The 26,961-nt window shown below is 42.4% G+C and overlaps 1 protein-coding gene across 1 annotated transcript in view; it reads right to left on the bottom strand.

The window, feature by feature from the left end:
• Window positions 1–26,961, bottom strand: part of SH3RF3 (SH3 domain containing ring finger 3) — a 250,219-nt gene that overhangs the window by 63,361 nt on the left and 159,897 nt on the right. The window contains exons 3-4 of the mRNA XM_061472665.1: window positions 25,501–25,596; window positions 524–892 (exon numbers count right to left, since the gene is read on the bottom strand). Coding sequence (XP_061328649.1) covers window positions 524–892; window positions 25,501–25,596 — 465 coding nt within the window. The remainder of the gene's footprint in view (window positions 1–523; window positions 893–25,500; window positions 25,597–26,961) is intronic.

Genomic DNA, 26,961 nt, shown 5'->3' with positions numbered 1-26,961 from the left:
AAAGGGCTGCACCCTCAGCACGTGTGATAGTTTAAAACTTCCTTGGCTGTTTCTGCACAGCAGCTACTCACTGGGTGCAACACTTGTAAAAGTACAGCACATTTGCTTATCTTCCAATGATCTGTAGGGAAATAAATACTCAAAAAATCTTCTTTATTCCCAGTGTGTGAATTCCAAACTCACATTGTTACCCTGCAGGGTAACAGGGTCACTCAAAATGCTTCCTTCCTACAACAGAAAGTGATGCAACATAAGCTGCATTACTTCAAACAAATGTAGGATTACTTCTTTATTTTTTAAATGTGCTAGATTACTGTAAACCAAATTTGGCTTTATTCTCTGGCTCCTCATGCTTGCCCACTGATTAACACAAGGACGGGAATGACAGATGCCAAGTACTGTCACATCAGGACAACACCACTGTGCAGCTGCTTCGTGCACGGACCAGTCACATTGAAAGAGGCCAGGCAACAGCATGCCGTCCACTAAGGGCACCAAAACCCCACCTCCACCCGAACCTGACCTGGGCCGGGGCGCTGGAGGAGAGGTGGGTCAAGTCCCCAATCCTGGCGGCTGCCCGCGGGTCGCTGGAGCTGATGAGGACAGGGGCGCTGATCTCCATGGAGTGCCGGTTGCTGGTAGCCTGCGAGGACTTGTGCGTCATGCTAAGGGCGGTGAAGGAGTGGCGCTTCTTGGTGTTCTTCTTGCCCTCCGCCTGCCTCTGGGCTGCCCCAGCTGCCCCAGCACCGGTCAGAGTGGAGCATGGCGCCAGGCCCACTGCTGATGCTGCTGCCACTGCTGCCGGCTCCGTCGTCAGCAGCACGTCGCAGCCAGAGGCTGCTGCCGAGCATGTCTTGTCCATCTCGATGAGCTGCTTGGCGGATTCATTCAGCTAGCAGCAGAGGAAAGGGGAAGATAAAAAAAGATTAAGAAAAGAAAGGAAGTGGGATGTTGACATCTTTCTGATGGAACATGCTGGACCTGCCTGGGCCTTCCTCACTAAAGCACCATGACCCTTTCCTGGTGGCCTACCCCAGCCCCACCTGCAACCCCAGCAAGGGGATCATGTTGAGCACTAAAATTGCTGGCTTTCCCGTGGTGCAGAGCAGGGTTTGGGGTGCTATACATGTCTGCAGGGCTTGCTGCAGGGTGGATCTGCCCTGGCAAAATGGGTGTTTGGGACAGGTCTCAAACTCAGCCTGGTTTTATCCCATCCACCAACTTTCAGTAGGCCATCCAGGTCCCCAGTAGGCACACTAGCACATTTTGTTTCCCAAAACCTGTCCCAAACCAAGGGTTATTGTCCAGCTCCAGGTTGATGCTCAATCTATTTAATTTTCTGAAGCTGGGTGAGTTATTTCCATTCACTTTCTAATGACAGAAAAATCAAGAGGGGCAGAATAAACACTGGGGAGAGTTAAGCTAGAACCAGACACCACAAATTGGTGTGCATCAAGGTATGACATTTAAAAAAATGGCATTCCCCAAAATAGCTTGTCACAGGCTGCAGAGGTAGAGCTGGGGGAAGGAGGCAAGAGCCTCTTCATCAATGTCTCATTATTCCCAGGTTCACTACAGGCCTATGCTTGAAGTTTGCCACACAGGGTTTTGATCTAGGAGTACAGCTTCCGAATCCTTTCAGTTTTATCTCCCTGCCTCCCACCTGACACAGGTTATTCAAACACAGACACAAATTGAAGGCATTTTTTTCCAGCTCTTTGAACTCAATTGGGGAAGAGCATGATGGCCACTGGAAGACTTGCTCAGGGTCCAACTTGAAAAAATGGTCTCATCAGTCCTCCCAAAGGGTTTAAATCTTGGCCTGCACCTGGTGGAGACAGCGGAGCACCAGGACCTTCAGGCCAGCTTTCAACCTGCTGTTCCTCATTCAATCCACACTCAGAGAGAACCTCATGCCTATAAATGCTAAAGGCGTGCTGGGTGGAACAACCCTACTGCTGAAGCCTCTTGCCTCCTAGCCACTATATCTAATACAGAAAAGCTATGCCTTACATAGTTGGAGAGATTCTAGGTGTATAGGGGTGCTACAGTCACTGATGATACACAAAGAGTGCTCTGGAGTCAGTAGTGCTTTCTGCAGCACTCATTGCCAACAGATCTTCCCTCAAGGGGTTCTAACAGCTGAGGGAAAATGCCACAGCAGACTTTTATATTAAACTAGGATGCACTGCAATATGTTTGCATTTAATGAATAAAAACAACATATGAAAAAGGGAGCCATGGCTAATGTACACGTGCTTTATCACACACTGCTGTTCTGAGACCCACATAAACCAGAAGAGCATGTCATACTATTCTGGACCAAAACTAGGCTATTTTTGTTTCTGTAACCACTGTATGAGTTACAGCAGCATCCAAGAAACTCAGTCTAGGACACGGTCTTCTCAGAGTCTAGATAAAAAAAAAGAATAGTTGCTGCTCCAAGCCAAAACAATGTAGGAATCTAATACAGGTGAAAATAAAAGGGGAAAAGAGAGGGATGGCTAAGATAACGAAGAGTGCAGTTAAACAAAAGTGTAATTGAGTAGCTTTTATGACTCCCAGCCTGCTGGGAGTCACAGTGCTGTAAATATAAATAAGAACTAGATATTGCTAGCCTTATGCTAGTCCTCGTGAGTTTGAAAGCACTTCTGATTCCACAAGGACTCATTCTGAGTAACAGGCAATAAACACACTAACACTTAGAAAGTAAACATCAACTTGCAAGGTCCTTCATTCTGAGACAGCTTCCACCAAGTCAACCAAGAGCCTTCAATTAATGATGCTCTACTACTGTCAGAGCTGCTGGGAGTCCTGTAACCATTCAATTAGCAGGCCATTTTCTCAGCTGCACTCTCCAACTAGAGACCATGCTTACAGCCAGCATAGTGCACTGCACCTGCCAATTTTTGCCAATAACAGCTGATCCCATTTCAGACTCTTAAAGAATGTCCATTATTTCCCACTTCATCATTCTCTAAATTGGTACAACCTAATATTTGCCAGCAGGCTCCAAGTTTCAAGGAAACCAGATGGCTCCCCTCCCTTAAGTAGGTGTTACAGCTCCGCTTACCCAATTGATGGAGATTGTCTAGCTGAATTATTTGAAATATAAGGAGAAAAAGAGAAAGACATCAAATATGCAGGATTGTTTTCTACATCAGAGCATGAGGAAATACTTAGCTAATCAACAGCAGGAAAAAAAAAACATATTTTAACTATTTGAAGTTGTTAAACATAGAGTTAAAATACAGGATTCAGAACTTTCTGATTTTACAACAATGCTCCATATGGACAATGAAGTGCTCCAGCTCTTGGTATCAACACTCTGATTCTCTTGTAAGAATTAGATTATAAATCCCACTGGCTGGGATCTTATGTAACACCAAAGCTGTTCTTTTCAAAACAACAAAATCCATTACTTTTTTGTTCAAAGCAAACCTCATTAAAAAGGTCAATTAAGAGAGCTAGTATCTAAATATGGGCTAATAAAACAATAGCCCTATATTGATATAAACAAAGTCATTCTCAGTAGAAGATTAAAGGCAAAAAGAAAAGCCCACCCCAAAATAGTCAAGCTAATGGATTTCTGGGAATGTCAAAGTTTTCCTCAAATACTGGAAAAAAAATATTTGGTCTGCCAAGATAAAAAATGCTTTATAGCTTCACAACTTTATTTTTGTAGAGAAATGTTTTTAAACAGCTTTGCCCACAGATGCTGGAAAGCACTTCCCAAATAGGCTATGAATACCAGAGAAAAGGTTCTGCTTACAACGGCGTAAAAGCAAACGGTGCTGCCTCTTCACAAAGAACTTTTAGAAAGCCTTTCCAAAACATAATCATGAATGCTGCAAATTTCTTATTTTAAACTCTGAATATGTAAACAAACATTGGTTTCTTGTGTCTGTCATCTGATCTTCAGGCAGATCTGCTTCCAGAGGAGAAGCTTAATGGAAAGTTCTGACCCACAGTCAGTCTCAGGAATGTGACATTTCTGGAAGGCTGTAGCTCTTATGACAAACTCTAATACCAGAAATCAACTTTCTTGCCCATTTTTGATCCCTCCTCTAGAAAGAACCTAGGTTTGAAATTCTGGTCCCACTAAGACCAAATCTTAAAATGCCCTTGAGACTGCAGCAGGACTGATTTTACCTCAAATCCGTTCCATAACAAGGCCATGTCCTAGAAAAGTCAATATGTGATTTAGAGGGACAAAGCTTGGATCTGAATGCCAAAGCAGTCAAACATTCTCAGCAGCCCTGTAATCCTGGTTCTGGGAAAGCAAAACCTTGTGAGGGCAAGCCTTGTAACAGCTGAGGAGCCCTACTGTTCAAGAGACGTGATGAAATGGTACAGTAAAACTGTTCACAGGGTCCCAGTCACTGCTGACTGCAGGTGCTGCATGCAGAGATAAGGATGCACCAGCCTTAGTTACAGAGCTCCCTGCTTCTCAGGGAGGCATTTTCCAGATGCATGGAACTGTACTGGAGTCAGCTCCAGCTTGTCTGGTTTTGAAAGGGAAGAAGGGTGTGTGTGGAATATCTCTGTGCACAGAGCTTTGTTCACCTCCAAACAACCTTTTACCACAAAGGGAGCAGTAATCAGGCTCTGTTCATTAAAAAAATTGCTGACCTTGATCAGGGATCCACACTTGTCTCCCTGCTACAATGCAAGTTGTCATGTCTTTGGCCTCCAGCCAGACAGCCCGTGCAATATGAAATAAGGGAGAGGTTTTTTCTTCTTCTGGCTTTTAGATATGACTATTTTAGATATTGTACTTGAGACTTTACCATATGTGTGACAAAGGCACAAAGATTAAGCTACCTCACTCAGGATTCCTCTCCTGCCAATTTTTTTTCTTTTTATTAATCTCTTGATAAAAATCATTTTTTCTGCAGAATGCATTATGGTGACTTTCTCTCTCCTTCTGTCTCTGTTGCACATACTTGCATACACTCACACATATACACACAACACAGCTCACGATACATGTGGGTTTAAAAGGGACTACTTGTAAACAGCTTTAACATATTTCTTTCTTAAGGATGAGGGGATACAGGAGAGAAACTGTCATCTGCACTGACTACCCCCTTAGTCACTTAGGTAGGATTTAATATGGCCCCTATATACCAATGTGATTTAATGATTTATAGTTTCAATGGGCAGCATTATGCACCTACTTACATGCCCCCAGCTGGGATGAAGAATGAGAAAAAAAGCTACTTCTTGTCCAGTGTGGGTTATAATTAATTCTAGTTTTAGTCCATATGACAAATTATTACTGCAGAACTTATTGTTGTTATTATAGAACAAGATAGGAGCATGGGAAATTTAGGTCAGGTTTAAATAATTAACCTGTACTGCATCTCCCTTGACAAACATGTCACTGCATTTACTAATCCATGGTAGTGGCAAATTGTTCTAGCTCAGTTTAGAGCTCCCAGGGACACCTTGATGCAACACAGCAGCTTCTGGATTTTTGCAGTTCACTGACAATGCTGTATTCTGTAAATGAGAGGACAGTAAGTCTTATTCTGCTATGGAATACTCTTAGCTTTCTAGACATTTAGGTCTGGATAAGGGATTAGTTTCTGACTGGTATCTGACCTACCAAAGAGAGGACCACACTCTGTGTCTGGCTGAGCAACACACTTCAGTGCATACTTGACACTATGCAGGCCAAAGTGTCACTAATGGAACTAAAATGCCATTTTTTTCTGAATAAAGAAGGGTTGCAGTTACACACGTGCTTCAGTATTTTGTTAAACTGGAGCCAATTTGAAGCAGAAAGGATAATTTATTAAGACTTCCAGGAAAACAATGCTTCATTTGCTGCATATGCCTTTTTTCTATCTTTATGGAAAGTATTAGATAAAGGATAGTGCTTCTCAAATACAGGTGTAAGATCAGAAATATGTTACTTCAGGCCTTTTTAAAAGTGAAACGTTACAAACCCCCACAAATCAATTCATACCTAAGGAAAAAGAACAAATTGCTAAAAAAAAATATCCTGCTCAAGGTCTTGGAAAGGAATCACTGAGCAGAGCGAAATGAAAATTAAAATTATTAATAAAACTTCTTCACAATGTCCCCTTGAAAAACTGAATTTTCACCTAGGGACTGCTAATTTTTATACTTCACAGTTCATAAATATTGAGAAGCCATGCCTATCTGAATTTTATGCCTTGCAGAAACTTTGGCAATTTGGAGTTCCATAGCTGATTTTGTGATTAAAATAAACAGGTTGAATTTATTACTGCATTTTCACTTCAGAGTAGTTACTTTCAGGAAATATTAAGTTCTTATGCCCTCATTAAATTAGTTTCACTAGTATTATAACTTATGTTCTGAAGCACAGTGAAGTTAGTAAGTAAGTGAGGGCATAACTACACAAGAGTCTCTTGTCTCTGCTTGGTCCCTGGGAGGACTGCATCTGTGAAAGCACTTTCATCCCCAAAAAGCAGCATTTCAGAAAGCTAAAGCAGCTTTTCCTTACCATTATCCCTACCGGAAAATGCAGGAAACCACCTTTCTTCTACTGTAGCCAAGTAGCAAAACATCCCTTGACACAAATGGCCGTTAGGTGAAAGTACCTAATACTTTACCTAATACTTTACATGTACATCGGGTAAGTTAGTACAGCAGATGCACAGCAGTTCCAAGGGCTTACTAATGGCATATTAGCAGAAAAAAGTTATGCCAGAGGTTCTTCAATCAAATCATATTGAATGCATCTGTAATTTTCATCTTTTATATGTTTCGCAAATTGAGATTCAAAAATGTTTAGAGAAAGCCTCCAAAGTTCTCCATGGTCAGTTTAAATTCATTGGATAGAAGTTACAAAATCCTATCTATCTATCTATCTATCTATCTATCTATCTATCTATCTATCTATCTCAATTATTCATTTAGGCACCATCTTCTAATGAAGAATTCTTAGTAAGGCACAGTTCAAGAGAAAATATAGCTAAACCAAAGCATTATTTAATGTTTTTGTGTTAATTTCTAACAATCCGCTATTGCCTTTTCTAATTTATTGCCAGGGAGGGACAAGCAAATGTGGAACAGATTTTCTGCAAATGGTTTATCCATCATAGAAGATAGATTTCTGAAACCCCACACTGATTGAGAGCAGAATTATTCCATGCACCCAGAAAATACAAGAAGCGCAGTACATGTGCTTGCTTGAACACATGCAGATGGAGCAATAGCTTCAGGAATAATTTGCTAGGGCACATCTCAAACTTCAGGTGTTGTCTTCCTCCAGTCATAGGCTGAGATGTGTCTCATTCTCTTTTCCAAAAGCCTGTTGGATATGTTAACATGTTCTCAGGGAAGAAAGTTCCTAAAACCATACAGAAGACAGCCTTTCTAATAAGGGTCATACATGTACACAATTATGTATAGTCTGGGAAAAGCAAGCCAATCATTTCTGTCTACAATATGATTCCCTGAAAGGCAGTAGTACTTAGCAATCTATTCCCCTGTCTTACAAGATCTTTCGTATCTAGAAGCAATGTCACTTCTAACGCACTGAGAAGCCGAAGGAATGTTGCATATTAGAACAGCATGTGCTTGGACGAGCGTGTCATCATGATCTTGCAGAATGAAAATAAATGATGCGTGCAGCAGAAGTAAACACTAAGCCCTGGGTGGTGAACTGGGAATTTTTCTGGTTTTTTTTTTTCCCTTTTTTTTCAAACAGTTTGAAGACGGAAAATGGTTCTCAGTGAGGGAGAACAAACACACGGCTTGGTGAATCCCAGAAAAAGGTGCAGGCTGCTGCGAAGTCTGCTTGGGAGCAAAGCACTGTGAGTAACTTTATGGAAACTAAATATCCATTGAGAAGAAAGAAAATAAAACTAAATGCAATGACACTAAAAATAGAAGAATCCACCAAAAAGAAGTATGCTTTCCGCATCCCTCTCCACTTCCTGAAACAATTCTAGATATGTAGCCTTCATCAAAAAGTATAAGGAGTATCTTACTCTGATCTGTCATTTTTGAATCTCAGATCTGCTGTGTGTCTTCAATATGCCTAAGGATTTCCTTCTCTTTTCTTCCTATCTGTCCTCTATGGACACCCTTTTTCATAATGAGATGCTCATGACTGTACCAAAGCTCCTTTGAAAGCAAAAATATAACCAAATACAGCTTTACTCAACATCAGAAAGAATGGGAGAATCCAGCCTATTTTTACTTATAAATTATTCAGAAAGCTAAATAAAAAGAGCAGTCATGAATTCACGGGCTTGATCCTAAATCCTTTGAAGTCAGTGGCAAAACTCCAGCTGCCTTCAACGGTGGAAGGCACCATCTGGCACCAATTTCAGTACCAGAGGAGTCCCTGTTGGAGACTGTGAAGTTTTTACTGACAAACTACTTTTTCACTAAAAACCAAGACTCATTGGAACTTAAGCACTTTCCAGGAACATGTTGATTTTGACAAGATGTCCATCAGGATACATTTCTCAGATGATGTTTCTCAGCTAAGAAACAGAAATGACCAAGGCTACAATGGTTTGGGAGCTCACCTGAGTGAAGTGATTGAAAGTCCCTGTGTGGAAGAACAGCATGGGAGACATAACACAACATTACCACTTTCTTAGTAGAAAGCCACTAGCTTTCTGCCTATGTTGAGTCTCCTTCACTCTTGTTAAACTGAAAACCTTTGCAACTCTTCCTCTGAGTCCAGGTGCCCACCTGCACAATGATGAAGATCCTGGTGCTGGTAGAAGTGTGAGCAGCCTTATGCTGGGCAGCAGCCTGGACAGGAGACCAAGATGGACTCAAGAGGCTTTCAGAAGCAGTTCAAATGTAGTTCACATGCCTTACTGACACCTGGCAGCCTTTTACCATTGTTGCCAGCTACTTCAAGGAAGGGTAAGCCCTCTGGAGCAGCTTTGTGTTGAAATCTGGAAATCCCTTCTCTTGCAGAAACTTTCACTTTGAGCCACCTGGACCTCAAAACTTCAGCATGGGCTAGGAAAGATACTGCAGTTCCTGGAGCAGAGCTGTGTAGGTCAAAGGGATCCGTAAGCAATACCTGCAGTGTCAATGTGCCTTAAAAAGAGCCAACCCTCCTTTTTTTAGAGTTTTCTGAAACTTTCTACCTCTTCCTCAATGTTCCACAAGGGTCCTGGTGCTATTGTTCACCTGGGTGATTAACAGTGCCCATAAAATACTGAATTACCTGAAAATTGACAAGTCAAATAGCACCAATTACGGCAGAGGATCTCTTCAGAGCCAAGGCAGTCATCAAACCTGGGACCCTAATAGCAAACAGCTTCTTTTTTTTTATAACAAAAAGTGTGACCCTGAGTAATTATAAATGGGATTGTGAACCAGACAATATCATTTACGTTGTTGTGTGGACCCTTGTCCTCTTGATAGCTGCATAGTGCACACATGCTACCAGATATGACATTGTGCTCTTCTGCTCATTCTCTGAGATTTCATCCTGCAAATACTGTTCTTGAAAATACTGGTTTTATAATGTTCAGGGTTGTGTGGAGGATGCAAGAATACCATGTCTTTTTTTAAGGAAAACAAATTTTCCAATTCAGTATGATTGTGCAAGGCATTTGATATTGCCCTGCATGACATTGAGAAGCATGCATTTGATGGACGGACCACTCAGTGAATAAGGAATTGGCTGGATAGTTGCACTCAAAGACTTGTGGTCAAAGGCTTGATGTCCAAATGGAGACCAGTGATGAGTGGCATTCATCAGGGGTTAGTATTGGCTCCAGTGCTGTTCAACATCTTTGTTGACAACATGAACAGTGGGATTGAGTGCACCCTCAGCAAGTTTGCCAATGACACCAAGCTGTGTGGTTTGGTTGATACGCTGGAGGGAAGGAATGCCATCCAGATGGACCTTGACATGCTTGTGAGGTGGGCCAGTGCAAAGCTCATGAAGTTGCACAAGGCCAAGTGCAAGCTCCTGCACCTGGGTCAGGGCAATCCTGAGCACAGCTAAAGGCTGGACAGAGCCGGGATTGACAGCAGCCCTGAGGAGAAGGACTTAGGGGTGTTTGATGACGAGAAGCTCAACATGACCTGGCAGTGTGCACTTACAGGGCAGAAAGACCACCATATGCTGGGCTGCACCAAAAGAATTGTGGCCAGCAGGTTGAGGGAGGTGATTCTCCACCTCTACTCTGCTCTCATCAGATCCCACCTGGAGTACTGCACATGGTTCTGGGCCACCAACATAAACAGGATGTGCACCTGTTTGGGTGAGTCCAGAGGAGGCCAGGAAAATGCTTCAAGGGCTGGAGTACCTCTCCTATGGAGACAGGCTGAGAGAGTGAAGTTGTTCAGCCTGAAGAAGAGAAGGCTCAGGGGAGCCCTTCTAGTAGTCTTCCAGTACTCAAAGGGAGCCTGCAAGGAAGCTGGAGAGGAACCTTTCATAAGAGCATGTAGTGACAGGAGAAGAGGCTTTAAGCTGAAAGATTTAAATTAGATATTAGGAAAAAAATTCTTTACTATGAGGGTGATGGGACCTTGGAACAAGTTGCCCAGAGAAGTTGTGGCTGCCTCATCCCTGGCAGTGTTCAAGGCCAGGTTGGACAGGGCTTTGGGCAAGCCGGTCCAGTGTGAGGTGTCCCTGCCCATGGCAGGGGGGTTGGAACTTGATGATTGTATGGTCCCTTCCAATAGCAGCAGCACTATGATGCTATGATTCTATGAAAGAAACATATATATATCTGCTGAAGTCCTTTCTGAATTTGACAACAGAATTGTTCTGGCGGATAATAAGGCCTACCTGTACCTCATATTGCCAATGCAGAAAGCATGAAGTTGGTAGACCTGTGAAGGTCTTGGAAGCTCTTGGAATTGCAGCAAAAGGAGCTCATGGGAAAGCCAAAGTTGTTTTTCAAATACTGCAAGGCTTGCCCTACACTGAGTAAGTAAGGAGTCTTTGTTGTGGTGATTTACAACTTTGAGTAGAATAAGAAATCTTGTGCAACTGGGGAAAATTAAGTTTTATGTGCTGCAACTGAAGATTACCTGTGGGGAATCTCACACAAATAAATGTACTGCTTTCCTTATTTCTGATAAAGCAGTGAAATGAAGAATGAAAGCAAATGCCAAGAAAATGTTTTGGTTCAATTGCTTGTAAAAGGAACCAAGGTATACACACTTCAAGCAGACATTAGCACTACAGGGTTGTGATAAACAGCTTTTGCCCTGTGTGTACTATATTTAGGACAGATGTTTTTTTACTACATAGTCTTCTGGCTCCTGCTTCCCAAATACAAGACAGAGAAGGATTTCTGGATGTGATACAGAGTATTTGCAATAGAATAACGTCCCATGGGGCTGTATAGTTAGATTCTGTGTGTGTGGAGTTCCTGCTACAGCTGGCTGCAAAGCGGGATTGCTGGTTGTGGTGGAGAGTTGCAGCACCAGCTATAGGGTCACACCGTATTTCACTGAAAGCAGTCAACATCAAAGGATGTTACAAAAGAGGCTGCATCATTGGAGCACAGTGTCCAGGCCTTGGGCTCACTATTTGCCTGTTAGGGTGAAAATAGGAGTCAGGACATGATGTGCTGCTGTTTCACCCAAGCGTCTGATGACTCCCTAGAGAGACAGTTCTGAGATATTTCTCTGAAATGGAAGATGAACTACACGTTTGAGATAGGCAGCAGCACACCAGGATACACAGACTGTCTATATGACAAGGAGACCATCATTCTTACCTAGGTACACAGATGTAAAAAAGGAGTTGCCAGCCTGAGTTTGCACCTTGTACTTGCACTATCTTGTTTATTATGGTGTAAACTCTGCTTTAAATTAACTGCGTATTTAATGTGCCTCCTTTCCATACAGATGTACTGATGCCTGGTACAACAACACAGGTCTATTTTTTGTCAGTGGGAGCAGTACTTTGCATCCTTCTTCACCTATACAGTAAGCAGTTATTTTTAAACAATTCTTATAGGAGGTTGTCTTACCTTGGAGACCTTTATACTTCTGTCATACTTATTTTTTAATAAGTGCGGACAACAGACAGGGATAGCATTAGGTAGCAGTGGGAGCTGCACATGGCATAATCATGTACAATCTCAGTTGTGCAGGAAGCCTGACCAGGCTCTGAAAGCCAGTCTGTTAAGATATGGAAACGTGTCTTCTGTGCTATATGACAGTGTGGTTGGGTTTGCAACCCTCCCCCATCATCTTGCGGAAATAAGATCTGAGAAGGCTGAACTGTGACGAGTTCCCTTGACTCCTCAAATTCTTGACTGAAAATGGCAGCATTCAGCCTCGCACTCATGCCACGACTGGCTGCCCCTTGCCTACAGGAATGACTTGCAGCCTTCTTTGGAGAATCTGAGATGTTAAAGTATGATTGGATACAAGTCCAAGGTCAGAGTCAGATGTCTCTCCACTGAGTTGCCAACAGCTGCAGTCAAGTTCACTGAACTTTCTGGCTATCAAACTAGAAAATGTTATTTGTTCAACTTCCTGAGTTTGATTTCTGGTTTAGGGTAAAGGACACATACCCAGTGCGGTTGAGTCATGCAATGAAGCGACTAGTACACTTCCTTCTTGTGAAGTCACCTAGAGCTGGATTCATGCTCTGGTGTCTGTCAAAGCCTGGTCTGCAGCGGGTGTCACTGCTGTATAAGAGGTGTACCATTTCTTCAGTGCCAATAAGCTTTGAGCAGATCTTTTAGGATGCTCAGGCACATGTGTCACATTACTGCAATAAAGTATGATGATTGCGGGCATTTGTCACTTTTATGACATTCATATGCAAATGCTGTTTATGTTCGTACGCTACAACTGGAAGGAATTTGGGAAACCACTGCTCTAGGCCATGCTGTTTGAGTTCTGAGATGGCAAAATTAATGGGCTAGCAAAAAATCTGCACAGTAGGAAATCTTTCTGAAAGTGCAGAACACTTCTGATTTGGCTTTTTTTTTTTTTTTTACCCTGTTTTTGGAATTGCTCAAGCTCAAAAACTTCCCTAACACATTCCTTTCTGACAATGGACTGCCCTGGCTTGCACCTACATTCTGTAGACAGAGAGACAGGTTGTCCTGACGAAACAGAGTTTTTGCAGACTACGACCACACTGTGCCATGCAGTCACACAGAGACATTTGTTAATAACACATTATTTTTGCCATTAAATGCTGAAGAATTCCCACCACACGCCAGAACTCCATTGTGAAAAGCATTATGTAAACACAGAGCAACAAGACATCTCATGGCCCAAAGAAAGTACAATTTAAAATGAGGACAAGAGACAATATATAGATACAGACAAAATACATAATGAGTCAGTCTTATCAGCAAGATGGTCAGAGGATTTTGCATCCCATAAATCCTTTGTAAGCATCACAGCCAAGAACAGTTTTAGAGAGGAGTCTGGAGGAGCAGCGCTGATGCAGATGTCCAGATGCTTTTGAAGAATTCATCACAATAGTGAAGACCACTATGAAGGAAAATGGAAATTTGAAAAAACTGACAAGGTGATTGGCGTTACTGGCTGATCAAAGACACTGATTGATCTTTCAGTAGTGAATAGAAGACTACTGGTAGGGGGAGTAATAAGTAATTAAAGTTTTGCAAGTAAGGGAAGGTTGTATGGGCCCCACAGGACAGAAAAGGGCTTCAGACAGAAAGAAAGAAGTGACAGCAGATGAGTACTCTGGATGGTCATGAACGAAGCAGGACTACATTTCCTAAGGATGCAAAAAGGATGTAGCCAGAATGAGGATACAAGATGATGAGAGTCTGATCTTTGTGAATGCCCAGCAGTCAGGTTGGCTAAAGACCACGTAGGGCTGCCACCCACATCATGAATGGAGCCAGGCATGAGGGTGTGGCTCCCACTGGCAACGTCTTTATTACTTTCCATGAAAGTACATTGATCCCTCTTTAACCAGTAACCATATAGGAACAGTCACACACTTAACTAACCTACCTATGACTGTGTGCTGCACTGAAAACTCTGACTTGAGTGAGAGTTGCTCTATGCAAAAGCAGACATATATGTCTCTAGAGTGGTGCGGAGCTGCCATTGCTATGACCTTACACTCAGCCTTTTAGAGTGCTTTTGTGTCCTAAGGGACCCTCGTATGACAAAACCTTGGGCTTGAGACAGAGCATGGCCCCAGGCAGTAACCAGCCAAGGTTAAATGATGACAGCCCCCCAGCTACTGTGGGGCAGAGAAGCTCAGTGCCAGTACCAAGATCTCTCAGACATTGTCATAGCCTGGGGGACTGCTAAAAATGATGCACTGTCGTGGTTTAAGCCCTCCTTCCACCCCAGTAATTCATACATTAAGGGAGAGAAAAAACAGGCACCCATCAAATCAATATAGCCACACTTTTCCCTTCTGAGCAATGCATCTGTGGAAATAAAAGTCTTTGACTGGAGCAAGGAGAGAAGGTGCTGAGGCCATTATTTCTGCTGTGAAAGTGAAGGCACACAGTTTTTCTTCCTGCACTAGGAAAAGAAAAGGGACAAAAGTGGAAGACATGCCTGTAAATCTCTTATTCTGCAGCCGAGGTGGAAGAAGATCACAGAAAAGGGATCAATGAGATGACAAGAAACATGCTACTGGGCTTTACTTTCCCCACTAAAAGCAAGGCCAGCAGGGAGTGCTATCCCTCCTTCAGCACGGTCGCTTTCTTCTCGAATCAGTAACACGAGGCAGAGCTGCTTCTTTTCTCAGTACCCTCCCCTTAGCCATGGGCTAAGAGAAGAGTATCTCCAGCATGAGTACACCATCACTGCCTGAATGCTCTGGCACCTCTCCTGCTTTGTTCCAGGGTTTCCAGAAAAATTCTGTTACAGAAAAATTCTATTATGGAAACCTCTCTCATGAAATTTCCTGTCAATTTGATTCAATTGTGTCTAAACAGATCGGAAGACTTCAAAGTCAGATTTAGAGCAGGACACTCCCTCCAGCCTTACTTAAACCTCAGCTAATATTATCAAATTTGTTTATGGACTACCTAGTGCTGCTTTGTCATAAAATTATAACTTAATAAAATAATTAGATAAATTGAGGGACAACCAGGAGGTAGAGGAGGTTGTTTGTACAAAGCCCCAAATTCCTCACCATTTTGGCACGATTGCTTTAAAGCACAGTTCAACAGCAGCACTGCCTGCAGAGTATCTGTGGGTGAGGGTTATTGCCCCAGTCACGTTTTCCTGCAGTGAGTGTGAGATGCCATATGTCCTCCTTTCCCATCCTCCCACTTTCCACCCTGTATCAGCATGGATGTTCATGTGGCTGTGCAGTAAATGGGATGATGGAACAGATAAGACTGGAAAGTAAAAAAAGAATGACAAGTTAAAGGAGTAGCTTTCAACAGGGTGAGGTCCCTGATGAATCTCTGCACGCAGCCCCAAGTAAAGTGTTGTCACAGATGAGGCAAAAGGAGGACAATCCCTTTAGCAGCAGCCCTTGTTTTTGTTAGATTAAAATAACACCAGTATCACACTCAAAAATGGACAGCAGAACATAAACAATGGATGGTCTACTTTGTAAAGAAGCAAAGTAAGCAGAACCAAGGACTCCTATGTAATTTCTTTTACATGGGTAGACTAAACACAAAGGGGTGAGCCTTTGAGAATCCTGTATGCTCTAGAGAAAATCTGGAAAAAATGAGATCCTCAAATTAATTCCAACTATTCCCCCTGTTTCTGATTTTTGTTTTGAATTTGTTTGTACTGATTCCTCCTTTTGTCTTTTGAACTTGGTTTTCTCAATGTTCAGCTTTAACACCTAACAAAGTGCTAGAGGATTCGAGACTGAACTCAAACATCTGGTTTTGGCATAGCTAATGACATTTTTAGGACAAAAATCAACTTCATATGTTATTTTTGTTGTTTGAAGCACGTGTTCAGCATACACATGCACTCCTGGGTCTTGTCCTTACAATAAAGACAGTTTGACCATTCCAGGATCTGCCACAGTACGAAGTAAGGAAAGAAGTAAAACCATTCATAGCTTCATCCTATCACAAAACTACTCCTCTTTGAAAGCTTAAAGGGTCACACTCGACCACTTTTTGACTCTTCACCATGGTAGAATAATATTTATGTAACATGCTATCTTCTGAAAACAGAGATCAGAGGAGGCTCTAACAGGCACTGCCTGGCAAATCAGTTATTGCGTCACTGACATCAGCTGTCCACCCTGTCCCTCTGATGGAGGTAACATTACCCACCACAGGCACACCAAAGGATAATGTGTGCTTCCACCTTCTCCATGTCCTTTAACAGGCTGGGATTTTAATATTGGACCCACTTTTCTTTGGCAGTCCCAGCATCAGTGTCGCGGTTGACCCATTTGGATTGAAGATATCCACACTGAGAGTTTTAAGACACCAGGAAAGCTCCCAAAGAAGGAAGTTAATTAAGATGTGCAACATGCACTAACAAGAACATGAGGAAACAAACTGAAGAATGCCTGTGTGAGAAATAATTAAATCCTTTAGGATTTTCTTTTTAATTAACTGCTAGCCAAATCATGTGTTTGTTGACATATAACTTCTTAACATACATTCATGCATTAGCTCTAGGTAAGTGAGACTGAAAGATACTTTCTCTTCAAAAGGAAAAAAGATCCCAGGAATTCATCAGTGCTGAAGCAACCTTTAGAAGCTGTCAGAGATGATCAATGGCTGGAAAAGACAAAAGCCCTGTTCTCATGCCTCCTCTAGAGAGACTGGATTACTGATGATGTGCTCTAGAGCTGCCCCAGGATAGCAGGCACGCTCAATGGGGAATGCTAATTTCTAGTCCTCGGAAATCTGTGCTGCTGTGGAAACATTTCAATCCAATGGTTGTGTGTTATGAGGCTGCTGAGAACCACTGGGAAGTCCAAAACATTTGTTGCACAGGCAAAAGCTTAAGTAATGTGCTATTTATTTAGTTGGTCCTATCATAGAATCACAGAATCACAGAAATAACTAAGTAGGAAAAGATCTAAGGGCCAAGGGGACTGATGCTTATCCTGAGGTATTTTTCCACTTGAAACCTTGCAGGACCACATGAACATCTACTTTTCTGTATGTTGAAGAGACTTCTTCAACACCCCTATCAAGCCTCACCTATCCCAGGAGAAGAATAAGGAAATAGTGGGTAGTAGAGTGCACCCAAGCCTCCCCATGATTTGCTGTGCATGGGTCTAGGCACTACCAAAAGCTTACATGTTCAGGGCACCTTGTTGCTTCTTAAAGAGACAGAAGTGTTAAGGTTCCTTAGCAAAATCAGAACAAACACTGATAGGTGTATGACAGATAGGAACTGTTGGAAATTGATAAATATTGCCTATAGCATTGAAAACCTCACTTGAATGTAGACTCTTTGCTGGTGAAATGGAAGGTTTTATGTACAATGCGCATTGTGAACCTTTCCCTTTCACACCATGCAGAGCATAGACTCACAGCCCAAGCAACTGCAGAAGACAAGGAATAGTTCCCCCTCCTTTAGGCTGGAGCTGGCAGCCCTCCCTCCCCTGCCCAAATGATGAAGAGAAACAGGCTCTTCTACATGTAGGCTCATCTGACATTTGTTAGATATTTCCATTAAGCAGCAAGGCCTATTTATCTCCCTATGAGCACCTGGCTATCTCTCTCAATGCTAAGGGGCAGTCCAGTTAGCTCAAATGTAGATATACATCTACTGCTGGTCAGATAAACAGTACACAGACACCTGCAAGGTCTTATGAAGGATAAGAGTATTTCCCAGTTCAAAAGTGGTACTGAAGGCAGAACTGCTGCTTCTTGGTGTGACTCATCAGTATGACTGCACTTCAGCGGGTGTTTCTTCACCTAACATCCAACAGAAAATTTAGAAGTTCAAAAGAGAGAGTGGAAAGAAGGATGAAAGGATAGTAAAGAGAAAGAAAGCATTAAAATGGATGAAAAGTATCTACCAAGATGCAACAGTTAGTTTGTGAAGACATTTAGTTCTCTCTGTCCAGGGAAATTGGGGGAGTCATCACTAGTGCTTTTTTTCTGTAACAAAAACAACCCCAGGACCATGACAGGAGAGCATAAACTTCGAGGCAGGAACCAAAACTCAGATTAGAAATAACAGAAATGAGACAGAACTGAATCCAGGACCAGAAGACATATATTCAAGCACAAGCATAACTCAGGGAAGTTGGAGGGAAAGGGAAGGGCTGATGGGGTAGTGGTTTGTGCTGATGCCAGAGGGAAGTGGCAGCACATGCAGAACAGAGCAGGCAACACCCCAGGCAGCTTGCACTGTGAAGGATGACAAGCAGGGTTTTGCAGAAGTGCTGTAAATCCTCGAGTGCGCTGTGGCTAGAGATCAAAGTCTTGTTATCAGATCAAGAGCAGAGGTCAGTCCATCTTAGTTAGGTACCTCACTTGCACTTCAATTTTTGGCACCTAGGAGGCATGGCTTCAAAAATGTCCCATATAGATACAAGAATGATATATATATGCTTTTGAATAACTCAAGAAATTGACTTATTTGTCAAGATTGTGTGCTTACGTTGATTGGGCTAGGAACCTTCTATAAATTACCCTAGAAAGCTATTTTTACAAAATAAAATCTAGGAAATTTAGATGTTACTCATAATGGGGGTTGGGCAGGAAAGACATTCCTGAATGTGACAGCTAGAAAATTTCTGGTTCAACAGTCCCTGAAACAGTAAGAGGTGATAATAGTTTGGATGTGGTTTTGATTAATAGAAAGATTGGTCATAACATATAAATCTGAAAAATTAATTATGATTAATTTATAATGTTCATTCATGTGAATGCAGGCAGGAGACCTGTAACTAAAACTGTCAATTCCCCAAAGGCAAATTTTCACAACTTACGGCTACATCTAAATTTATTTGCTGGGTCTCACCACGACTCACCACAGATCTCATGACTGTCTGGGCTGGAGGATGACTCAAATGTGACAACACTCCCACCTGTCTCTGTATGCATTCCGCAGTGCCCACCTGAGATGAACTTTGGCGGAACGTGCTCCCCAACGCAGAAACCAGAAAGCAGTCCTGCATTGGCTTGTCCAGATATAGCTGAAGGGAGCAAGCGATTAGAAAAGGTCGAGACAGCTGAGTAGCTCAGCTAATCTAGTGTAGGGGAAACCTGGCATTTAAGTCAAAAGGTGAAAATGCAGCTTGTTTTTGTGTCCTAAAAATGAAGAAAAGTCTTACAGAATCTGCATGAATGATCACCTTATGAAGGATGTTAGAAATTACTTGGAAAACTTAAAAAGAAACTATTCAAAATTAAAAAAAAAAAAAGTCCAAAGTCATGCTAATTTACATTTTAAGTAGGAAATTCAATCAAAGACCAACTGGTTCTTTATTCATACAAGCAAAAGGGAAAATAAGAAATTGAGCTGTTATGCAGAAAAGATGTGCCATAGATTTAAAATAATATGTATATGTAATATACAGATATATAATTTTATATTTATATTGTATGTTCAGTCTTCTCCCTTCTGACTGATGTTACAATTATTATAAGTTCTTTAAATTATTTTACTTTATATATGTGTAACAGTGCTTTAAATCAGCATGTTTTATTCATAGATTGATGTGGAAGTAGTACGAGGTGTATAGGATTACACTGTACTGAGGTTCCCCTTGAAGCCTACAACTCAAATTCTGCATGTTTTAGTTTGAAAGTGAAACATGGCAACTGTACTTTGTTCATGTAGAAATCTGATACCAAAGAGTATCTTGTAATATTCTAAGATATTCTATGAAAGAGAGAAACAAGTAAAACCAACTTTTTAGAAACATGAAGGTGCAGGAATAAAAGTCTTGAAACAATGTAATTACAAAATTTGAAATGCCTATCAACAAAGCTTTTCAAAAGAAATTAGCTGAATACCTCTTACAGCTTACATCATTGTCAGCTTTCCAAAGTTCTCATTCCATTTTTATCTGATGCACAAAAGGAGACAGAACAGAGAAAAATCAATTCTAACGTTAACAGGTATAATTCTTAACTTACTGGTGTCACACCTGCTTAGTACTGGGATGGATTTTCTCCTCTGAGATTTAGTAAATCAGCCGTTCTAAAATAATCTGCATTAGTTTCCTTCTACCTAACTTTCAAAAGCCTCAATTTTTATTAGCATTAAATGATACTAGCAAAGCTAAAATGAACCATTTTGTCAGGCCTTAAAACCAAAGATTTTTTGCTCTTTTTTGACAGGGCACCAAACAAACGTTGCTCTCTAATGAATGTCTAATGCTCCTTTTTTTTGGAAGGATTTCATAGAAGATACTCTGAAAGGCATAGAGTATATGCCACAGAGACCACACATATGTAAATGATGGGTCAGACATCAAGGTTGAATTCATTATGAGAGTCCCATAGTGACCCATCTGTCCTGCAGATGAAGAGAGGAACCAAACAGATTGAGGGGAGAGAAAACATGGACAAGAAGTGGACAGGGCAAAAAATATTTGTTGATGTTGTTGAAAATGGTCAAAACACATATGAGAATCGGAAATGCCTACATGCACACATCTCAGTTTTCAAGAATATAACAATGATGACTGCCACTGGGGACAGAATGATATTGGGAAATGGCTAAGATGGAATCTGCATATAAAGACAAAGGTATAAAGTGTGCCATCCAGACTCAATGCCAGATTGGGGGCCACACCACTAGGAAAATGCTGAATAATCAAGTAAGCCTATAGGCTGGGCTATGGGAAAGTCTTTGCTCTCTTCAGAGTGGCTCCCTGCATCTCCTCCTGGAAGCCTCCAAGTCTGGACACACAGATACAGACACACACATTAAGCTCTCAACCACTTGCATTTATCTGCAGGCTAACTAGAGGTTACTCTCAGCAAAGTACATAGTTATACATCTAAGAACAAATTCTGCTGGGAAGATGGGTCTCAGTGAAACAATTCAGTGACCACAGCTGGGATCCTGGTAGATGTGTGCAGGGTCCCCTGTATGGGTTAAGCTGTTTTAAGATGATTGGTAGCTCCAGTGGTACAGCACAAAATCATTAAATGTGGTGCTCTGCTCTGCAAAGCTAATTTTGGAATGAAAAACTGTTGTTTTCTTTAAGAAGTGTATTTGCCTTTGGATTTTATTTGATTTTATTTTACTTTTGGCTGAACTCTTTTAAAATACTTGTGAGAGCTCCATTCCCCTGGGTCTCTGGGGAGTCTTGTAGATCTGTGCTGCAGGGCACTGAAGCCATCATCTCCACCCATTCTCCTCCTCCCTTCCTCTCCTAGACCTCTTTTCCACCTTTTTTGCTTTTTGACTGTGAGGAACAGGAGAAGACCCTCATTACTGTGCTTCACTGCTCTGTAAAAAGAATTTTAAAACTTCTAATATTACTTAATCACAGATTTCAGTGACCCTGCTGCCACAAAACATTAAAACAATGGGCTGGCACTTCATCAATTGTAATTTGCTGATATTACAGTCACAGGAGTGCTCAACATAATTGCCTTGCTCTGCCATGGGACTCTTAAGGCTTCTTGATCTCAGTCAATACCTCCTTGCACTGGCGGCTGCAGTCAGAATTTTTTATCTAACAGCTGAGCTTTTTGAATTTCCAGTTCCTGCCCATCTGAGCAGGATGCGACCCTCCAAATGCTCAGCACTCCATTGCCCTCAAATTTCATTCCCAGACACTTAAACCTATTAGGACACACTTTATTCTTCATTAGTCTCAATTTTACACATAGAGGCACAACACTTACTTACAACCTCCAAACAGAGATAATAACAGCAGTTATCAAGGACGAAGAACCTAGCTTGAAGACAGTAAAAAGAAATTTAGTTAGGACTTTGAATTCCTGCAGGTCTAAAACTCTTCCCAGCAAGAATATGACTTCAAACCATACAGATTATTAATAAGATGTTTATTTCAGGACAGAAGGCACCTTGAGAATCAATTTGATTATATTGTGTTTTTCTGAAGACAAATTAAAACATAAATTATCAGACCAAATGACTTTTACTGCAGACGAAGGACAGCAACAACATAAGGAAAAAAAATAGTGCAAACTCTTCATGACAGCACATACTGTATGTGACTCATTCTGTAAAAGTCACCATAGTGAGCTGCAAATATTTATTCCTTACACAATTGTAGCTTCTCTGAGGTTGGGACAGAGATAACACTACAGAGGCAGGTAAAAGCCTCTCTGCAGAGAGCTGTGAGACACAGCAGGCATGCAAGCACCCTTGCTGGACACTTGTAGGGAATAAAACACAAAATCCATGCCATGTTGCACATGTATGGCTGTATGGATAACCACACATAATGTTTCCTAACCACAGACATTCAAAAACACTGCAGGGAGCAGATAAATTTTGATGTCTTCAGCTAGTGGTTTTGTGCTCTAAAAGTTGCCCTCAGAGGATTCCCTTACAGAAGCTGACCACTCTCAAATTCAGTAAGTACAAGGCAGAAAGAAGATGAAGTAGATCAGGCTGCAGGCTTTTAATGGGCCAGCTGACAAGCCCATGTGCTGGGGTCCTGATGAGGAATTTGCTTCTGTGATGCACCCCTCTTTACCACCCACTGCAGCTTATGTATGCAAATGCTTTGTAACAAAGGACCTGCAAAAGTTTTTCTTGCAAGTATCCATGTGAGGGGTACGGCTGCACATTGCCAGGATGAAGTCTCACCAAAAGAGGGCCACAAGAAGAATTACATCCCCTGTTTGTAGCTCTGACATGCTTAGCTCTAAGATCCTTGAAGTGACTGGCTTATTTTCTAATGCTCTCACTTCCATAGCAAGGGTAAGAACTTTTGTCTAGACAGTGGTGGCAGCTGGGGACATTGCAGCCTGCAATTAGAGATGGGATCCAGGCTGGAATTCACTCCGTCCAGAGAGCAGGGCTTTGGATGCCATGTGAAATCCCATGCAGTTTGGCAGATCAGCTCACCCAAGTGGAAGGCTACTGTAAGAGTTAAGCTTTGCTTAATGTGCACCTTCTGCCAAGATCTTGAAAACCACTTAATGGGCTTGGACAGACTCAAGGAGTGGTTTTAAATTCAGGTACCGCTTGTTTAATGGGCTTTTTTTAATAAATATCAGCGTTGAGATTTTCAAAATTCTGTGGGATTTGGCCTGCTGATTCCTCTTAATTTTTAATAGAAAGTAACATCTGAAGATGGAAACAGCTGAGCAATTGTGTAACTCCAACAGTTTCATAAGCTCATCTCATATTCAGAACAAGGCTTCCATCCACCAGGACATGGACAAAATAGCTGGCTGATTTTTGCTGTCTGGAGGATCATTTTCCTTCTTTTTACAAACCACAGCATGACTCTTATTCCCATGTCACCCAGGATTCTCATTTGAAAAGGCCTTTCAAGCCTCCAGGTTTCAAATTTATACAGATAAAATATATGCGTGTGTGTACATATACAAATATGTGCATAAGTGTATATAGTTGTATTTATTTTATATATGTGTGTGTCTGTGCATGAATATATATTCACACACGCATTTCTGGTGCATTCTTGTCCCCTGGTGCTGGCTACCTGGCTGATTGCCCCTCTAGAAACTTCCAGCATTGCTGTTCTGATTGCACAGTGCTACCTCCTCCTCTTCTATGGCTGCCCAGGACATGCTAGTGCTAGGACAACTTAAGTGAGACATCATTTCCCATGTTCCCAACACACTGCTCTCCTGAGGCTTCAAGCCTTCACCCTGTGAGAGAGGTAGTTAAGGAGAATAGGTGTAGGAGAGGCATCAGGATGCTGTACGGTGCATAGGCAGTGCAAGCACTTACAGCCTGGAGGCAAAACTAGACCTGGGCAAAGGTGGTGGTGTGCAGCAGTGGCTGCCTGCACAGAAGTGCCCAATTCACTCTTTCTGCAGCAAAGTTCAGTAATATTGCACTCCCCCAGGACAAGAAAAAGAAAGGAAAAAGGATGAAATCTGGGAGAAACCCAGCTTTCTCATTTAATCACAACAGACTGAAAATGTCTTACGCATTCAGAATAGAAGAAAACTAGTCATTAACTTATGCGAGGCAGCTGGTTTCCCAATAATGGCTCCTACACATTCTGGTTTTAATATTATTGTTCTTGTCAACCATGGGAACGCAATGTATACTAATGATGGCTTATTCCAAATTGGTCATTGTCGGAGTTAATAATTAGGTAGTCAGGCACTAATTATCTCTGTTTTGTCTCAAATCATTAACTAAGAAATCTGGAGAAGTAATTTTGGAGGCAGGCATCAGAATCACACATAGTAGTGTGGGCTCTGCTGTGGGCACAAGAGATGCTTCAGAGAGCAGTACAAGCCAGTGTCTGGGAGCAGAGCCAGGCACTGCTCTGAGTACTGGGTGCAGAGTGGGGACACCCTGGAAAAATGCATACGCATGTGGTGCCTGTCTGTCCTCTACCCCTGGTTCACCCATGAGGGAGGAAACTCTTCAAAGGCATTATCTGGCACCTAGACAACAGAGCCTCTCCAGCAAGGCCACCACAGGCCAGCACAGCTGGCTGTGGCTCTTCTCCCAAGATGCATCCTGCTGGAAGAGCACCAGCAGGAGGTTTGCACAGCAGTGAGAAGAGGTAGCACAAAGGGTCTGCTCGGAGAACATGAGGTCCTAGTATTTACTCTGAAATAAGCCTCCTGTGGAAATGATCTTGGGAAAGTACTTAGGACAAAGATGGGTCCTGCACACAGGGCATCATAGAATAGTCAGGGTTGAAAAGGACCTTAAAATCATTCAGTTCCAACCCCCCTGCCATGGGTAGGGACACCTCACACTAGACCAGGTTGCCCAAAGCCCTGTCCAACCTGGCCTTGAACACTGCCAGGGATGAGGCAGCCACAACTTCTCTGGGCAACTTGTTCCAAGGTCCCATCACCCTCATAGTAAAAATTTTTTTCCCAATATCTAATCTAAATCTACCCTCTTTCAGCTTAAAGCCTCTTCTCCTGTCACTGCATGCTCTTATGAAAGGTTCCTCTCCAGCTTCCTTGCAGGCTCCCTTTGAGTACTGGAAGACTACTAGAAGGGCTCCCCTGAGCCTTCTCTTCTTCAGGATGAACAACTTCACTCTCTCAGCCTGTCTCCATGGGAGAGGTGCTCCAGCCCTTGGAGCATTTTCATGGCCTCCTCTGGACTCACCCAAACAGGTGCACATCCTGCTTATGTTGGTGGCCCAGAACTGTGCTGCGCTGCTGCTTCCCACCTGCCAGCAGCATACATCTCTCCTCAGGTGTGTGTGAGATATCGCAGCTGCAGTCATCCTCCCCTGTTTTCCTTATGTTTTTGTAGATTACACCTGAAATGCTATGTGGGAAGCCTTCAACAGTAGGTCAGGGCTTACATTGTGCTGGCCATATTAATCACAGTGCCTGAGGGGACAGCAACCAAGAAATTCCCTTTCCAGTTATTCTCTTGAAATTTGTCCTTCTCATTTAAGACTTTTCGAGGTTATCCTGTCCTCGTGAACACAAAAAAAAAACACAAGACACCAAGATCAGGACCCACAACCTCCTCTTATGAGCTTACCTCAACATAGAGGATAGGGAAAATGCCAATCTTGTCACCCAGCATTCCTTCTGCCCAGTTGTCATCTACCCTCCTGATGACCGTCAAAATTTCATCCTAAAATCAGAGATGCACAAAATAAATAATATTTTTTTTTTCAGTAGAAAGATCTCAGTTTTTAGTTACCCAATTAACAGCTTAGGGAGAGAGCACACAGAGGAGGCCATAAGCCAGGTAAAAATGCTGCCTGAATCCTGGGCCAGCAGCATCCCTGGCCCAGCATCCCACCCCAGGCACCCTGCAGCCTAGTGCACCTTATGCTGTCCATCAGTAGGTTCAAGGGCCTAGTCACAGCACGTGGGAATATGCAGCTCCTGGCTTCATTGCATGGAGAACATTTTGACCTCTAATCCAATGCTGAAAGCTCGCTAGCTTGAAGCTGCCCCTGTGCATCCAAGAACCCACTGTGGTGCTTGGCTGCTCTGGAAGGCAACTCAAAGGGAAGTAGCAATACAGCACAGGCAGTCCTGGAGACACTTCCAGCAAGAATCACAAAGTATAGCACAGGGTGCTCAATAATAAGCCTACACTGCTGATGCACGGAAAATCAGTTTTCCTTTTTGAAAAAAAAAAGTATTAGGTCAAAAGCCAAGGGTAACGATATAAACAAGTCACATTCAGCTGTTGGGTCAGCTTCAGTTTAGATACGAGTTTGTTTTCTAGCCAAATGGCATTTTAATATTTAATCTAAGAAATCTTATAAAAATTTCACTGACGATGAATTTTATTGTGATTATAAAACAGGAGATTAAGCAAGGTGCAAGTAAGACTCATACTGCTCAACGTTTCACTTTATAGAGTTAAAACCTAGAACATACCAGTCACTGCAAAAGCTCAGGTGACTAGACCCAAACCGTGAGTTTTCCTTGTTTGAGCTGCTCAACTTGTCCATGGATTTCTGCTACCACACATCTGTCTGCTGGGGCTGTCATACTAAACCCGGCCTTGAGTCAGCACTGCCTCCTACAGAGGCTTGGGAAGGCAGCCCTCTCTGCAGGGCACTGCCCGGATGCTCAGATCTCCTATGGCCAAGGGAAAGGAGCAGGAGGAGAGAAGCTGCAAAGTGAAGTTTGCAGAGGTGTCATTCATTTTCTCATGGCATCCAATCTTCCTCTGTTCCTGTGCAGAAAACGTCTTCCTCCAGAAAGCTGAGACAGAGTTCCCTGCTGTCCTCACTTTATTTCTACCACTCACTCTAGGAAAATAAGAGCTACATATGGTCTAGCACTCTCCATGTAACAAGCTATCCACGTTAACTAGCCAGGCGAGGGGAACTGGCCTTTTTCGTAGATACTGCTCACACAGGGAAAAAACCCCCACAAATTCCTGCTCCAGCACGTTCAGACTGTGAATTTGTATTGCTAGAAAATGACCAGAACAGGGAAGTGATGTGATGTACTTTGCAGGTTTTGAACATGTGCA

Source organism: Pezoporus flaviventris, unplaced genomic scaffold (genome assembly GCF_033815535.1).
Source record: "Pezoporus flaviventris isolate CSIRO_AGI_PZ_B2104156 unplaced genomic scaffold, CSIRO_AGI_Pfla_v1 ptg000072l, whole genome shotgun sequence".
NCBI classification, from domain to species: Eukaryota; Metazoa; Chordata; class Aves; order Psittaciformes; family Psittacidae; genus Pezoporus; species Pezoporus flaviventris.
The sequence above is the reverse complement of the archived record's forward strand: the minus strand, read 5'-3'. Positions and strand labels throughout refer to the sequence as shown.